This window comes from Leucoraja erinacea, chromosome 1 (assembly GCF_028641065.1).
Source record: "Leucoraja erinacea ecotype New England chromosome 1, Leri_hhj_1, whole genome shotgun sequence".
In the NCBI taxonomy this organism is placed as follows: domain Eukaryota; kingdom Metazoa; phylum Chordata; class Chondrichthyes; order Rajiformes; family Rajidae; genus Leucoraja; species Leucoraja erinaceus.
The window spans coordinates 134,271,411-134,289,191 of NC_073377.1; the positions used below are offsets into that span (position 1 = coordinate 134,271,411).

The 17,781-nt window shown below is 42.2% G+C and overlaps 1 protein-coding gene across 1 annotated transcript in view; it reads left to right on the forward strand.

Annotated features, from left to right (window-relative positions):
- naa15a (N-alpha-acetyltransferase 15, NatA auxiliary subunit a) overlaps positions 1 to 17,781 on the forward strand; it is a 105,429-nt gene that overhangs the window by 82,067 nt on the left and 5,581 nt on the right. The window contains exons 18-19 of the mRNA XM_055643512.1: positions 12,767 to 12,910; positions 16,070 to 16,167. Coding sequence (XP_055499487.1) covers positions 12,767 to 12,910; positions 16,070 to 16,167 — 242 coding nt within the window. The remainder of the gene's footprint in view (positions 1 to 12,766; positions 12,911 to 16,069; positions 16,168 to 17,781) is intronic.

The window sequence follows — 17,781 nt, forward strand, 5'->3', positions numbered from 1 at the left end:
ATCTCAGTATAAATACAGCTGTTCTGTGAAGGCCTCAGAGGTTTGTTAGAGAACATTAGTGAACAAACAGCATCATGAAGCCCAAGGAACACACCAGACAGGTCAGGGATGAAGTTGTGGAGAAGTTTAAAGCAGGGTTAGGTTATAAAAAAATATCCCAAGCTTTGAACATCTCACGGAGCACTGTTCAATCCATCACCCGAAAATGGAAAGAGTATGGCACAACTGCAAACCTACCAACACATGGCCGTCCACCTAAACTGACAGGCCGGGCAAGGAGATCATTGATCAGAGAAGCAGCCAAGAGGCTCATGGTAACTCTGGAGGAGCTGCAGAGATCCACAGATCAGGTGGGAAAATCTGTCCACATGACAACTATTAGTCGTGCACTCCACAAATCGGGCCTTTATGGAAGAGTGGCAAGAAGAAAGCCATTGTTGAAAAAAAAGCCATAAGAAGCCCCGTTTGCAGTTTGCCACAAGCCATGTGGGGGACACAGCAAACATGGGGAGGAAGGTGCTCTGGTCAGATGAGACCAAAATTGAAGTTTTTGGCCTAAATGCAAAACGCTATGTGTGGCGGAAAACTAACACTGCACATCACCCTGAACACACCATCCTCACTGTGAAACATGGTGGTGGCAGAATCATGCTGTGGGGATGCTTTTCTTCAGCAGGGACAGGGAAGCTGGTCAGATTTGATGGGAAGATGGATGGAGCCAAATACAGGGCAATCTTGGAAGAAAACCTGTTAGAGTCTGCAAAAGACTTGAGACTGGGTCGGAGGTTCACCTTCCAGCAGGACAACGGCCCTAAACATACAGCCAGAGCTACAATGGAATGGTTTAGATCAAAGCATATTCGTGTTAGAATGGCCCAGTCAAAGTCCAGACCTAAATCCAATTGAGAATCTCTGGCAAGACTTGAAAATTGCTGTTCACAGACGCTCTCCATCCAATCTGACTGAGCTTGAGCTATTTTGCAAAGAAGAATGGGCAAAAATTTCAGTCTCTAGATGTGCAAAGCTGGTAGAGACATACCCCGAAAGACTTGCAGCTGTAATTACAGCGAAAGGTGGTTCTACAAAGTATTGACTCAGGAGGGCTGAATACTTTTGCACGCCACACTTTTCAGTTTTTTATTTTTTTTTATCACCGGTTCCACGCTCCCCTCCATTGAGTCTGTCCAAAGCAAGCGCTGTCTGCGGAGGGCGCTCAGCATCGCCAAGGACTGCTCTCACCCCAACCATGGACTGTTTACCCTCCTACCATCCGGGAGGCGCTACAGGTCTCTCCGTTGCCGAACCAGCAGGTCGAGGAACAGCTTCTTTCCGGCAGCTGGGTTACTGACTAAGAAATACGGAAGCTACTGTCGTTTTTGAAGGTAGACAAAACTCCATGGCCTAATCATATATCCGAGAACATTGCGGGAAACTAGTGGAAATTGCGGGAGCCCTGGTTGAAATTTAAAAGTCGTCCTTAAATACAGGAGCGGCCGGAGGACTGGAGGGTGACAAATGTTGTACGTCTTTTCAAGAAGGGCTGCAGGGAAAATGCTGGGAACTATAGGCCGCTGAGCTTAACATCTGTAGTAATTTATTGGTAAGTTATTGGAGAGTATTATGAGGGATAGGTTATACAGGCATTTGGATGGGCAAGGGCTGATTAGGGATAGTCAGCATGGTTGTGTACGTGGGAGGTCGTGTCTCACAAATCTGATTGTTTTTTTTGAAGACGTGACCAAAAAGGTTGATGAGTGCAGAGCTGTAGATGTTGTGTACATGGACTTCAGTAAGGCATTCAACAAGGTTCCGCATGGTAGGCTGCTCTGGAAGGTTAGATCGCATGGGGTCCAAGGGGAGATAGCTGATAGCGGATAGCAAATTGGCTCCATGGAAGGAAGCAGAGGTTGATGGTGGAAGGTTGCTTCTCGGACTGGAGGCCTGTGACCAGTGGTGTGCCTCAGGGTTCAGTGCTGGGCCTGTTACTGTTTGTCATCTACATCAATGATTTAGATGAGAACATACAGGGCAAGATTAGCAAGTTTGCTAATGATACAAAAGTTAGTTGTTTTGCAGTTAGTGAAGATGGTTGTGAAAGATTGCAGCAGGATCTGGATCGATTCAACAGGTGGGCGGAGGAATGGTTGATGGAATTTAATACAGAAAAGTATGAGTTGTTGCATTTTGAGATGTCGAACAAGGGCAGGACCTACACAGTAAAGTGTAGGCCTCTGGGTAGTGTTGTAGAGCAGAGGGATCTAGGAGTACAGGTGCATGGTCGGGTCGAGTCGCAGGTAGATAAGGTGGTCAAAAAGGCTTTTGGCACTTTGGCCTTCATCAGTCAGAGTGTTGAGTATAGAAGTTAGGAGGTCATGTTGCAGTTGTATAAAATGTCGGTAAGACCGCATTTAGAATATTGTGTTCGGTTCTGGGCACCATGTTATAGGAAAGATATTGTCAATCTTGAAAGGGTTCAGAAAAGATTTACAAGGATGTTGCCAGGACTAGAGCGTGTTAGCTAAAGGAAGAGGTTGAGTACGTGGGTCTCTATTCCTTAGAGTACAGGAGGATGAGGGGAGATCTTATGGAGGTGTACAAAATCAGAGGAATAGATCGGGTAGATGCACAGGACATAGGTTCAAGGTGAAGGGGAAAAGATTTAATAAGAATCCGAGGGGTAACTTTTTCACACAAAGGGCGGTGGGTGGATGGAACAAGGTGCCAGAGGAAGTAGTTGAGGCTGGGACTATCCCATCATTTAAGAAACAGTTAGACAGGTACATGGATAGGACAGGTTTGGAGTGATATGGACCAAGCGCAGGCAAGTGGGACTCGTGTAGCTGGGACATGTTGGTCGGTGTGGGCGAGTTGGGCCGAAGGGCCTGTTTCCACACTGTATCACTCCATGACTAGGTGGGCTAAAGGGCCCTTTTCCACGATGTATCGCTAAAGTCTAAACAAACCAGAAAACCATCCATTTCATTTTGTGTTCGCATTTAATAACTCAAAGAATTTTCTATTTGATGATTAGCAAGTAATATAACCATATAACCATTACAGCACGGAAAAAGGCCATCTCGACCCTTCTAGTCCGTGCCGAACACGTATTCTCCCCATGTCCCATATACCTGCGCTCAGACCATAACCCTCCATTCCTTTCTCGTCCATATAACTATCCAATTTATTTTTAAATGATAAAAACGAACCTGCCTCCACCACCTTCACTGGAAGCTCATTCCACACAGCCACCACTCTCTGAGTAAAGAAGTTCCCCCTCATGTTACCCCTAAACATAGAAACATAGAAATTAGGTGCAGGAGTAGGCCATTCGGCCCTTCGAGCCTGCACCGCCATTTAATATGATCATGGCTGATCATCCAACTCAGTATCCCGTACCTGCCTTCTCTCCATACCCTCTAATCCCCTTGGCCACAAGGGCCACATCTAACTCCCTCTTAAATATAGCCAATGAACTGGCCTCAACTACCCTCTGTGGCAGAGAGTTCCAGAGATTCACCACTCTCTGTGTGAAAAAAGTTCTCCTCATCTCGGTTTTAAAGGATTTCCCCCTTATCCTTAAGCTGTGACCCCTTGTCCTGGACTTCCCCAACATCGGGAACCATCTTCCTGCATCTAGCTAAACTTCTGTCCCTTAATTCTCAAGTCGTGTCCCCTTGTTTGCATCTTCCCTCCTCTCAGTGGGAAAAGCTTATCCACGTCAACTCTGTCTATCCCTCTCATCATTTTAAAGACCTCTATCAAGTCCCCCCTTAACCTTCTGCGCTCCAAAGAATAAAGCCCTAACTTGTTCAACCTTTCTCTGTAACTTAGTTGCTGAAACCCAGGCAACATTCTAGTAAATCTCCTCAGTACTCTCTCTATTTTGTTGACATCCTTCCTATAATTAGCGACCAAAATTGTACCCCATACTCCAGAATTGGCCTCACCAATGCCTTGTACAATTTTAACATTACATCCCAACTTCTATACTCAATGCTCTGATTTATAAAGGCCAGCACACCAAAAGCTTTCTTTACCACCCTATCTACATGAGATTCCACTTTCAGGGAACTGTGCACAGTTATTTCCAGATCCCTCTGTTCACCTGCATTCTTCAATTCCCTACCATTTACCATGTACGTCCTATTTTGATTTGTGCTGCCAAGATGTAGCACCTCACAATTATCAGCATTAAACTCCATCTGCCATCTTTCAGTCCACTCTTCCAACTGGCATAAATCTCTCTGTAGACTTTGAAAATCGACTTCATTATCCACAACCCCTCCTATCTTAGTATCATCTGCATACTTACTAATCCAATTTACCACACCATCATCCAGATCATTGATGTACATGACAAACAACAGTGGACCCAACACAGATCCCTGTGGCACCCCACTAGTCACTGGCCTCCAACCTGACAAACAACCATCCACCATTACTCTCTGGCATCTCCCATTCAGCCACTGTTGAATCCATCTTGCTACTCCACCATTAATACCCAACCATTGAACCTTCTTAACCAACCTTCCATGAGGAACCTTGTCAAAGGCCTTACTGAAGTCCATATATGCAACATCCACTGCTTTACCCTCGTCAATTTCCCGAGTAACCTCTTCAAAAAATTCAAGAAGATTAGTCAAACATGACCTTCCAGGCACAAATCCATGTTGACTGTTCCTAATCAGACCCTGTTTATCCAGATGCTTATATATATTATCTCTAAGTATCCTTTCCATTAATTTGCCCACCACTGACGTCAAACTAACAGGTCTATAATTGCTAGGTTTACTCTTGGACCCCTTTTTAAACAATGGAACAACATGCGCAGTACGCCAATCCTCCGGCACTATTCCCATTTCTAATGACATTTGAAATATTTCTGTCATAGCCCCTGCTATTTCTACACTAACTTCCCTCAATGTCCTAGGGAATATCCTGTCCGGACCTGGAGACTTATCCACTTTTATATTACTCAAAAGTGTCAGTACTTCCTCTTCTTTGAATCTCATTGTTTCCATAGCTACTCTACTTGTTTCCCTTACCTCACATAATTCAATATCCTTCTCCTTGGTGAATACCGAAGAAAAGAAATTGTTCAATATCTCCCCCATCTCTTTTGGCTCTGCAGAAAGCTGTCCACTCTGACTCTCTAATGGACCAATTTTATCCCTCGTTATCCTTTTGCTATTAATATAGCTGTAGAAACCCTTTGGATTTACTTTCACCTTACTTGCCAAATAAACCTCATATCTTCTTTTAGCTTTTCTAATTTCTTTCTTTTTACATTCTTTATACTCCTCAAGCACCTCATTTACTCCATGCTGCCTATAATTATTGTAGATCTCCCTTTTTTTCCGAACCAAGTGTCCAATTTCCCTTGAAAACCATGGCTCTTTCCTATTTTTACTATTTCCTTTCAACCGAACAGGGACATAAAGATTCTGTACGCTTAAAATTTCACCTTTAAATGTACTCCATTTCTCTTCCACATCTTTCCCTTAAAATAAAATGTCCCAATTTACTCCTTTTAAATCCTTTCGCGTCTCCTCAAAGTTAGCCTTTCTCCAATCAAAAATCTCAACCCTAGGTCCAGTTCTGCCCCTCTCCATAATTATATTGAAACTAATGGTATTGTGATCACTGGTCCCGAACTGTTCCCCAACACATACCTCTGCCACCTGACCCGTCTCATTTCCTAACAGGAGGTCCAGCACCGCCCCTTCTCTAGTAGGTACTTCTATGTATTGCTGCAAAAAACTATCCTGCACACATTTTACAAACTCCAACCCATCCAGCCCATTTACAGAATGTGTTTTCCAGTCTATGTGTGGAAAATTGAAATCTCCCACAATCACTACCTTGTGCTTACTACTAATATCTGCAATCTCCTTACATATTTGCTCTTCCAATTCTCGCTCCCCATTTGGCGGTCTATAATACGCCCCTATAAGTGTTGCTACCCCTTTTCCATTTCTCAGTTCCACCCAAATAGCCTCCCTAGACGAGCCCTCTAATCTATCCTGCCAAAGCACTGCTGTAATATCTTCCCTGATAAGCAATGCAACACCTCCACCTCTTGCCCCTCCAATTCTATCACACCTGAAGCAACGAAATCCTGGAATATTTAGTTTCCAATCACAGCCCTCCTGCAACCATGTTTCACTGATCGCCACAACATCATACTTCCAGGTGTCAATCCAGGCTCTAAGTTCATCCACCTTTCTTACAATGCTCCTAGCATTAAAATATACACATTTAAGAAACCCACCCTCTCTTATTCTCTGTTTATTGCCTTTTTCTTCTCTCTCCCCTACATTTTGGGTCAGAGTGCTACCATTCTCTGCCTCCTGCCTCACACACTGACTGCTAGCTTTCCCAATTTGAGTCCCTCCTCCCAACCATACTAGTTTAAAGTCTCCCCAGTAGCCTTTGCAAATCTCCCCGCCAGGATATTGGTCCCCCTCGAGTTCAAGTGCAACCCGTCCTTTCTGTACAGGTCGCACCTTCCCCAACAGAGGTCCCAATGATCCAGAAACTTGAATCCATACCCACTGCACCAGTCCCTCATCCACTCGTTTATCCTCCACCTCGCTCCATTTCTACTCTCACTGTCGCGTGGCACAGGCAGTAATCCTGAGATTGTTACCTTTGCAGTCCTTCTCCTTAACTCTCTACCTAATTCCCAAAATTCTTCTTTCAGGACCTCTTCTCTTTTTTTACCTATGTCGTTGGTACCTATATGCACCACAACCTCAGGCTCCTCTCCCTCCCATTTCAGGATTTCTTGGGCCCGTTCAGACACATCCCTGACCCTGGCACTAGGGAGGCAAACTACCATCCGGGACTCCTGCCTGCATCCACCGAATCGCCTGTCTGAACCCCTGACTATAGAGTCCCCTATTACAATTGCCCTCCTCTTCTTTTCCTTACCCTTCTGAGCAACAGGACCGGTCTTTATGCCAGAGGCCCGGCCGCTGTCGCTGCCCCCAGTTAGGCTGTCTCCCCCACCCTTACTCAAACATGAGTACTTATTTTCAAGGTGTACAGCCACCGGGGTACTCACCAGTCCCTGCCTCTGCTCGTTGCCCTTCCTAACTGTGACCCATGAACAATATGAACAACCGGTGGAACTTGGGGATAATGTGTTCTATTTGGGGCCTTATTGGCTGTATTTTTCTGATATAGTTAATGTGCAATTACTATAATCCTAATGTGGCTAAGTGGCTAACTAGTTTCATAAAAAGCAACACACACGTGCAAATCCTTTGTGCCACCAAAGGAATTAATTATATCAATTAATCAGGAATTTAAAAAAGCAAAATGGTTACAATTACACATACTAATTATTCATTAGGCGAGGAAATATGTTGGTGGCATGAGGCTGCAGATACTGGAATCTAGAGTCAAAAAAGGGAACTGCTGGAGGAACTCAGCATGACAGGCACTTGATTCCATCACTAGTCACATCTTTCTCTCCCCATCCCTTTCTGCATGCCAAGGATCATTCTCTTCACTCCCTACTTTGATCATCCCTTCCCCTCCCCAGGCTTACAACCATAAGATGTGTAGCAGATGTCCCTATGTCACCTCCATAGAAACATAGAAAATAGGTGCAGGAGGAGGCCATTCGACCCTTCGAGCCAGCACTGCCATTCATTGTGATCATGGCTGATCGTCCCCTATCAATAACCCGTGCCTGCCTTCTCCCCATATCCCTTGACTCCACTAGCCCCTAGAGCTCTATCTAACTCTCTCTTAAATCCATCCAGTTATTTGGCCTCCACTGCCCTCTGTGGCAGGGAATTCCATAAATTCAAAACGCTCTGGTCTTAAATGACCTCCCCTTTATTCTAAGACTGTGGGCCCTGGTTCTGGACTCGCCCAACATTGAGAACATTTTCGCTGCATCTAGCTTGTCCAGTCCTTTTATAATTTTATATGTTTCTATAACCATATAATAACCATATAACAATTACAGCACGGAAACAGGCCATCTCGGCCCTACAAGTCCGTGCCGAACAATTATTTCCCCCTAGTCGCATCTACCCGCACTCAGACCATAACCCTCCATTCCCTTCCCATCCATGTCCCTATCCAATTTATTTTTAAATGATAAAATCGAACCTGCCTCCACCACTTCCACTGGAAGCTCATTCCACACAGCTACCACTCTCTGAGTAAAGAAGTTCCCCCTCATGTTACCCCTAAACTTCTGTCCCTTAATTCTGAAATCATGTCCTCTTGTTTGAATCTTCCCTACTCTCAATGGGAAAAGCTTGTCCACGTCAATTCTGTCTATCCCTATAAGATTCCCCCTCATCCTTCTAAACTTCAGTGAACCTAATTAGCTAATCCAGGGACCTAATTAGCAACTCGAAGTGAAGCAGGGATTCACCCACTCTACCTCTTCCAACCAGGACTATTGCATTCATTGCTTTCTGTGGCCTCTTCTAGATCAGTAAGACCAAATGTAAACTAGGCAATCAAATTCAAGTTCACATTTATTGTCGCATGCACCAATTGTTCCAGTGAAATTTGAGTTACCATACAGCCATACAAATAAACAGAACACAATACACGATAGAATTTAACATAACCATCCACCACAGCGGGTATCAACGTTTCCCACTGTGATGGAAGACAATAAACTTCAGTCATCTTCCTCTTGTTCACCCGTGGTCGGGGCCTTTGAACCCTCAGCAGTCGCCACTAGGGACGGCCCTCACACGGCCCTCTTTACACTGGCTACATCCCTTTGAGTTAAGATGAAGGAGCTTGACCCGAAACATCTACTCTCCATTTCCTTCCACAGATACTGGCTGACCACCTGAGTTCCTTCAGCAGCTCTTTTTGAAGAAAATATGTTGCCGCCCCCTTTGCCTTTACGTGACACCAGGACTATGGTTGACTCTTGAATGCCATCTGAAATGGCTTAGCAAATAAATGATAGTAATAGTAGGTGGTCCACCCACTATCAGCATTTGGATTTGTCGTGACACAGCTAATCCAAAGTCCTCTTCAGTATCTAGGGACATGTATCTAACATGGAAAAACAGAAATTTAACCTGTTGTACTCGAAGGTCAGAACTTGCAGCCATCATTCTAGTCTGCTTCAAAAGCATATTCCCAAACTGGTAACACTGTTGGGAGTCCCTGAGAGCCCTTGGTGTTAATCCAAATCCCATGAAATCTAATGGCCTCCATCTGAAAGAATCCTCTTGATTTAGCAATGTTACAACATTTTTAGATTTAAAAAATCAAGTCTGCAATTTATCCCATCAGATAAAGCATAAAAAGAAGTTTAATTTGACACCTAATTCAATTTCATATCTTCAGTATTAAAAAGGTTATGGCCATTTTCATACCCTGAAATTAGCATCTTGTTCCCTATTGTTTTTCCGTTGACTTAACTCAAAAGCTGTGATCGAGGAGAGTCAAAAGCCCATAACTTTCTTAAAAATTAAGAGAACTGAATGAAATTTTGAGTTATTATAGATTGAAGCATTCTGAAACAACTTGGATGACCTGAAATTAAAGCATATAATTAGTTAGTTACCTAATTGTAGCTAATTACAAAATTCAATTACTAGATCTAATCATCTATCCATTTCTTAAGAAAAGGTTAACATTTTTAAATAGCCTAAGTGTCCAAATAACATTCACACAAGAATTCACAATATAACATGATTTTAAAATCTCATTGTCATGAATTTATAGGCCAAATGGAAGGAATTTAGTGTTTAATTCCCGTAAATTAATGGCCATTTTAATCATCTTGAGAGTGGGTTTTTGTGGAGTGCGATCGATTGGAAAGTTGTGGTTTGCGGTGAATTTCAACCCCATATCGGCAGGAAAAACACTGCCGGTTCGTATCTGGCCCAAATCACATTTTCGCAACATAAAATTTTGATTAAAGTAATCCTAAGAAGCAAGTTTATATGTAAAATAAACAACTTACCTTATGTTTTGTCCCGTACGTGAGATTCATTCCTTTGACAGCGTTAGAAGTCGCTTTTTATTTTACTCCAGCGCTGAAATTGTCCTGTGGTTTTTTTATTTTTTTATTTCCGAGAACGAATGTCGGAACGAATTTTCAGCATCAGGTAGAAGCCCGAGAAATTGTATCTCGGACAGGCAGGAGAAAACGGCATTTTAATCCCGACCCCCCCCCCCCCCAAAGGTGCCAAAGTTGCACACACGGCCAGTGATAGAACTGCAGTGCCGCTGAAGGTAAGTTTTGTAACATACCTACTTGATTGGCACCAACCCCGCATTAAGTTGAAGCATCTATATTCTATTATGCTGAGGTATATGCAACAAGGTAAGGGAAAACATGATAAGAAGTAGCATACTGAGAAGTGTGGAGGAGCAGACACTTTGGAGTGCACATTTCTCTGTAACTTTGTCAGCGCCGTAGGTGGCTGCTATTTGCATACGTTGGATATGCAAGCAAAGAATTTCACTGTGCCTTGTCACATGTGACAATAAAGTATTCAATTCAATTCCTTTTGTTGAACTGTATTTTAAAAAAATACGGAGTGGGTAAGGCATAAGAGACCATCCATCAGTGATCAAACTGGCTGTGTTCTGAAGGGCACAGCTGCTGTACTGGGTCTGCAGCAAGTTGTGAGAGAGCCCACATGAGAGAGGACTTTTTCTTATCAGTCTGTCTGTTGCAGATGCACCCATTTGTGATCACCAAAGTTCCACCTACACCATGAGCTGTCCTCCACTGTGTTTTGTGGTGCCAAATAAAATAATTTCAGAACCATTCTGGTAGTTCAAGGCTGGGTATTTTTGAAGCACTGTTGGTTGTCAACGCAGGCTGACATATTCCATTGGTTTTTAAAAGTCGTGACTTGCATGGCCCCTGTTTTCGATTACTATCAAACCAAGGAAGCAACCCTACTTACAGAAGAGCTTGCTGGTCGTAGCACCTAAAAGTAAGCTCCCAGTCTAGGTAATCTGTGACATGGGACTTGCATGCTTTTAAAGTATTATGCAAGTGATAAAGCTAAGTAATTCCACAACCAACAGGCCAAATCAAAGTTCCATTGTTTTGCTTATGACTTGATTTTACATTAGGCTTTGAGGAATACAACGTGCAAGTAGGCTCTTTTGTCAACTATGGCCCCGCCGATTCGCAATCATCCCTTACACTAGCACTGTCCAACATACGAGAGACAATTTATAGAAGCCAATTATCGTGCAAGCCTGTATGTCCCCCTTCCCCCTTCAACAAAATTGTGGCTGAATTGTGTCATATTCCCCCATACCCTCAATGACCTTTCAGTCTTGCTTAACAAGAATCTATCCAATTCGGCATTAAAATCAGTCTGATGCCACTGCCATTTGAGGATGGGATCCAAAAATGTCAAGCCCTTTGAGAAAACAAGTTTTGGCTCATCTATATTACAAATTTAAATAGTTCTAAGCAGCAGAGAAATGTGGGTTGACGGTCATGCTCTGGGAGCCAACCGTTGTGAGCCGAATAGCTTCCTACTTAATAAGTTAAAAATAATTCATCCGCAAGAGGAGACATTCAATCTCCTTCAATCCTGCCAAAATACTGCATTGGCGGGCACTAGCATAAAGAATGCTTTTGGTTGTGCAAGATGTATTGTTTCATCTCCAGGTCGTCATTGCAGGAGTTCCGGGTGTTTTCCTCAGCTCAGTCATCCTCCACTTTCATTAATGATATTGGAGCGCATTATTCAGATGGAAATATTAATCGATAGAGTGATGTTTAATTCCTCATTACGTGGAACAAGATTTGAGCACTCTTCAGACGTGAACTTTTGGCATTTTGCATTCATGCCTTGGTGCCAGGCAATGGGCAACTTCCATTGAGTCATACCAGCATCCCATGCTCAGTGGCACAACAGTACGCTGTCTGAAGAACGGTCTCGAGCCGAAACGTCACACATTCCTTCTCTCCCGAGATGCTGCCTGGCCGGCTGAGTTACTCATGCATTTTGTGTCTAACTTCAGTGTAAACCAGCATCTGCAGTTCCTTCCTACACTACACTGGCAAACTCCCAGCATTTAACTATTAGAAACTTAACTAGACTACAATCTAATACAACAAATATTGGGGCTGAGTGGCCAAGACTTTTTCTGACAAGCCTTTCCATGGCACAAGTACTGTCCATTTGCCTAATGAGTGCAACTCTAACAACACACAATCTTAATTTCATCCAGGTATAACAGTTTGCTGAGTTCAAATATTCCTTTTTCCACCACATGCATGGTGTGACTCCGCATACTGCTTATAATATTGGCTTCAACAATAAGACTTCAAACCCACAATCTGCCACCGATAAGAAGCATGTGGGAGTGCCACCACCTGCATTGTTTGCATATTTCTCAAGGTCCTGAATTGGACAAAATCCTGTTCCTTCATTGTCTAAATATAGACACTTTCAGTCAGTATTGTATTCTCAACATATGAAGAGCAGCATAATTGGGGATATAGTCATGGTCCCATCCCATAATGCCCATATCCCATAAGCTTTGCAGATAACAAAATTGCACATGAGTGAATATAATTTTATTTCTTAATGTTGGATGTTGTATGGCATGTTAATAAACAAAATATTTAAATATACTTAGACCTTGTCACACTCAGCACCTTAATTCATGGTTGGTTGTTGTCTTGGGTTTAAAAACTAAGCTTGGAAATTGTTTTTCTTTTAGATATTGCTGAAAGAATTGTATATAGAGCTAAATTATAATTTCTCTATCTTTTTTTTTATCTTTGCAGTATCTGAAAGTAAAAATGTGCCTGATGCTGTTCAAACAGTGCTGACACAGCAAATGAGCAGGCTGTTTGGAGAAACAAATCCAAAGAGTTTTAATGAGGCTTTTCTAAACAAGCACTTGAACTCAATCCCACACAGGTTAGCTGGTAAGTGGAATTAGCATTTTGAATGTATATAGTGAGGAATTAACAGGATAAATTACAAATACTATCAATTTCACCTGGAACGGAAAGATCCAATGCAAATAAATCGGGTTTTCTTGCATAGTCTTAGGTGGCAATGACATGTAAAGTGAAAACAGATTCACACCAACAGCTACAATAAATGCAAAAACCTCTACAGCGCACATAATCCTCATGCTTTAAATCCACAATATCATTAAGATATTTTCTTCTGCTGGTGAGTAAATTTAATCTACATATTTAAAAAGGTGGTTCTTGCGTGAATCTCAGTTTGATCTGATTTTTGGTCACACTGAGCCTCTGTCATCATCCCCCTCTTTCCTTGGCTCACCAGTTGCTTTCCCACCAGCCCATTAATACAGCAGGGAATTTTAACAATCCCAGCCAATCCCAAACTAGGATCAGCTAACTAGACATGTATCATCGATGAAATTTGGTGCACTGGGCTCTTTCTGCCATAGAATTTAAATTGAAGCATTTTATTGCCACTCATGAAGTCTGCATTCATTTTGGTCTAACATTACTTGTTCCTACCTATTGTATTAAAAAAAAACAACAAACAAATCTCTTGCACACCTATGAACTAATTTCTTGTCTATTTGCAGCTTCTTCTAAATGGGCAATGTAATCAAAATTAGTCATTCGCTGCAAAAAAAAAAGAGACATGTAGTGGTTTTATTGCTAAAGTGGTTCATCTGAACGCTTCTTTGAGGAAAGCTCCATTAATGGAGTTTAAACCATGTCGTCACTTCACATTTACTGCCAGCTATAAAAGGTAACAAACTGGAAATAATAAAACTGGATATATTTTAAAATGGTGCTTCCAGTTTGTCCATTGATGCACCCCCAGAATTTCCCATTATCAATTTCTAATACCTGAATGATTTGAATCTCTTATGTGCAAAAATAGTGATTGAATGAAACTCTGACCAAAAGGGCTTTTAGAGACATTGTGTACAAATAGTCAATTCTGTTTAACATCTTCAACCCTTCTGTCGTGCTGATGTGTTTTATTTCACTTCCCCTCTACACCAAGTGAATGTACCATGCATTTTGTCATTAAGCTTCCATCATTACTATGTGGCATTTTTTAATTTTGTCCAACTATAGAAAACATTTCTTTGGTGTTTCGCAATGGTATGATTGAATTTTGTTTAAGTATACTCATCCAGCAGAATATTGTGGTTGTCAATCTGAGCCCTGAAATCCCACGGTGCTCTGAGACTGTATACTTTTTAAACTGTGAATTTATTTATGTAACTGTAACTTCTCTTTTATCTATACTAAAGGGATAATTTTCATGTTTCAAACAAAAATGACTTATTTCCTCAAGTTTTGCTTGCTTTTAAGCAAGCATGTAAATATGCTTTTAAATATGTAAACTGCCATTGAGAAAAAAGGAAATATTTTGCATGAGACAGGGGAGAAATTTATTTCAAGTTCATTGTTAAAATAATTACCCATGCTACAATATTTAACTTTTAGTTGTTAAAAAAAATAGGCCCAAGCTTCTACTGTTTTATGTAGAGCATTTATTACAAACCCTTGTAGATCAAAAACATGCTACATTCGATTCATTCATATTAGGGTTCATTAAACTTGGCTTTCCTTGCCTTTTGTGAAATCAAGGAAAGAGTGGGAGGAAGGAACGAGGTGGGGTGAGAGAGTGACGCAGGCTCAATCCTGACCTCTGCTCTGTATGTGGAGTTTGCACATTATTCCTGTGACTGCATGGGTTTCCCTGGCTTCTCCTGTTTCCTCTACATCCCAGAAACATGTGGGTTGGTAAGTAAGTTAAACTGGCCACTATAAATTGCCCCTAGTGTTTAGGTGAGTGGTCAAATTTAATGAGTATAGTAAAATCGTGGGGGAGAGTGGGTTACTGGGAAAATTGATGAGGAATGGGATTGCTGTGATTCAGGCCTCTTCTACAAGTACAACGTAGCCACTTCTACAAGGAGATAATGTGATTTTTTTTTCCTTGCAAAATTAAAAATCAAAAATTATGTTTATGATTTTTACAAATTAATGTTGTTGTGAATTAAATTTCCTAAATTTGGGCACATTTCCAAAATGTTGATAATTCCAAAATCTTAGGTATTGATTAAATGTGGCTTGTTTAATGGTCGGAAGACTAAAAACAGGAGGAACAACAAGCTGATTTTTCCAATTGGTTCCTTTATTTACCTATTTGAGTAGTTCAGTAAAGCCTCGTATTTATTGTCTGTACATGATTAACCTTGAAGATGTTGATGAGCTACTGACTTGAGCTGCTTGAAAATGTGGTGGAAATGCTGTGGCACTGCTCTTGGGTTCAGTTCCAGGGTTTTATTCTCCAATGGTAATGACAAATGGCTTCTTCTTGCATATGGCATGCACAGCCTAAAGTGACTAATGGCTGATATGTTTCTACATTATGGTGAACATCATTGAATTATCTGGCTCTTTATAGTTGTTGGCATTGTACATTTTTTTCCTGGATCTCAATTTTAGCAAAATCCTCAGTATGCATCTGTTGGTAATTGGGTGGGATGACTAAAATGACAAGCCAGTTATGTATGTACTTTGGCTGAAAATGAACTTTTGAATAAACCAAGTGTTGAGGAGTGCTTATTGGTAGACAAAAGTGCTGGAGAAACTCAGCGGGAAGGAGTGCTTATTGGTGTTGGGTGTTACATATTGTTAAGTTCATAAGTTAAGAGGTAATTGAATTGATGAGAGATAATTGGCTTAAATGTAATGTTTAGATATGATTAAATACCCTGACATTAATGTAATCATCATCAGAAAATGATTTTATTTAATATATATGCAGTCCACGGTGAGAAATTATGGAAGGACAGTTTGAATTACCAAATTCCCATTAATCAGATGTAATATTAATTGTAAATTATTTGGTTGAACCTCTATATACTATTGTGATAAAACAATAGATAATTCAAATAATTTCCTTTTCATGTTAAAGGCTGTTTCCAAGCTAAGTTCAATGTGGAATAGCAAAATTAACTTTAGATTTCTCATAATTTAAACAGGCTATGGCAGAAATCTTCATCACACTGTCTTTCCAAAGTACACCAATATCTGTCTTCACAGAATATAAACATATTTTGTACTTTCTTGCAGCTGCCAAAATGATGTGCTACAATGAACCTTCTACTCAGAAGAGGGCGGTGGAGTTAGCCTCCGGACTTGATGAATTTCTAAGCCATAGAGGGATCCAGGTGATTGTTTACACAATAAGTTCCCATTTTCACTCTCTGTAGGCCATGTGTCATTTTGTGAAGAGAAATGGTGTGCTTTTAATTTATTGTGGTCAATAATAAAGGCTTCAACATCCTCGGAAAACAGGATGCAATTTCATAATTGGGTAATCTAGCACAGAAAATGGCAGGCCAACCACGATGCACCATCTAACCTCGTCCCATTCCTTTCCTGTCCATGTAAATATATTTTACCACTACCACTTCCACTACCGCACTGAGGCCATGCGGCAGCTCTCGGGCACCTCCTCCTACCTATCCTTGGACCGTGATTGCACAGATGAGCATTAGACCATAATCACACAGACCATTTCTGATTTCATCATTTCTGGTTGTCTGCCATCCAAAGCCTCCAACCCTATCGTTTCCCAGCCCCGCATGGCCTTCTCCCTGGTTTTACCTTCTCCCCAAAATCCATGAAAACAACTGCCCTGGCAGACCTGTTTCTGCCTGCTCCTGTCCCAGTGAAATGAATTCCATGTACCTCGACCCATGTTATCACCCCCCAGTCCAATCTCTCCTGACCTATGTCCAAGATACCTCACATGCCCTTCGTCTATTTAATCAACTTCCGCTTTCTGAGCCCCCACTCCCTCATCTTTACTATGGACGTTCAGTTACTCTACACCTCCATCCCCCACAAGAAGGCTTTAAAAACTACCTCCGTTTCTTTCTCGACCGCAGAACCATCCAATTTCCCTCCACTAACACTCTACTGCGCCTAACAGAGCTGCACCTCATCCTCAACTTCCACCAAGTCCAAGGCTTAGCTATGGGCACTGGCATGGGCCCCAGCTATGCCTGTCTCTTTGTGGGGTATGTTGAACAATCCCTGTTCCATGAATACACTGGCTCAATCCCAAAACTATCTCCGTTACATTGACAACTGCATTGGTGCTACCTCCTGCACCCATGCAGAACTCATGGACTTCATCAACTTCACCACCAATTTCCATCCTGCACTCAAATTTACTTGGACCATCGCCGACACCTCCCTCCCCTTTCTTGATCTCAGTCTCCATCACAGGAAATAGACTATCGACTGTCGTCTATTACAAACCCACTAACTCTCTCAACTAATGCAACCACACTTTCCTGCAAAGACTATCCCCTACTCCCAATTCTTCAGTCTACGTTGCATCTGCGCCCAAGTACATCTGAAATGTCCTAATTCTTTAGGGAACAGTGTTCCCCTCTCCCCTCGTATCTGAGGCCCTCACTCGTGTCTCCTTGGTACCCCGCAGCTCTGCTCTTGCTCCCCCTACCCTGGCGCAACAAAGACTTAGTATCCCTATTCCTTGCCTTTCACCCCATCAGCCGTCACAACACACAATCCTCCGAACTTTTTGCCACCTCCAGCAGGATCCCAACACTAGTCACATCTTCCCATTTCCACCCCTTTCCGCCTTTCACAGAGATGGTCATCCCTTCCCACCCAAACCGCCTCCTCCCCAGGTATCTTCGCCTCCAACCGCAGATGATGCAACTCCTGTCCCTATACCTCCTCCCTCGACTCTGTCCAGGGACCCCAACAGTCCTTTCAGGTTAGGCAGAGGTTCACTTGCACCTCCTCCA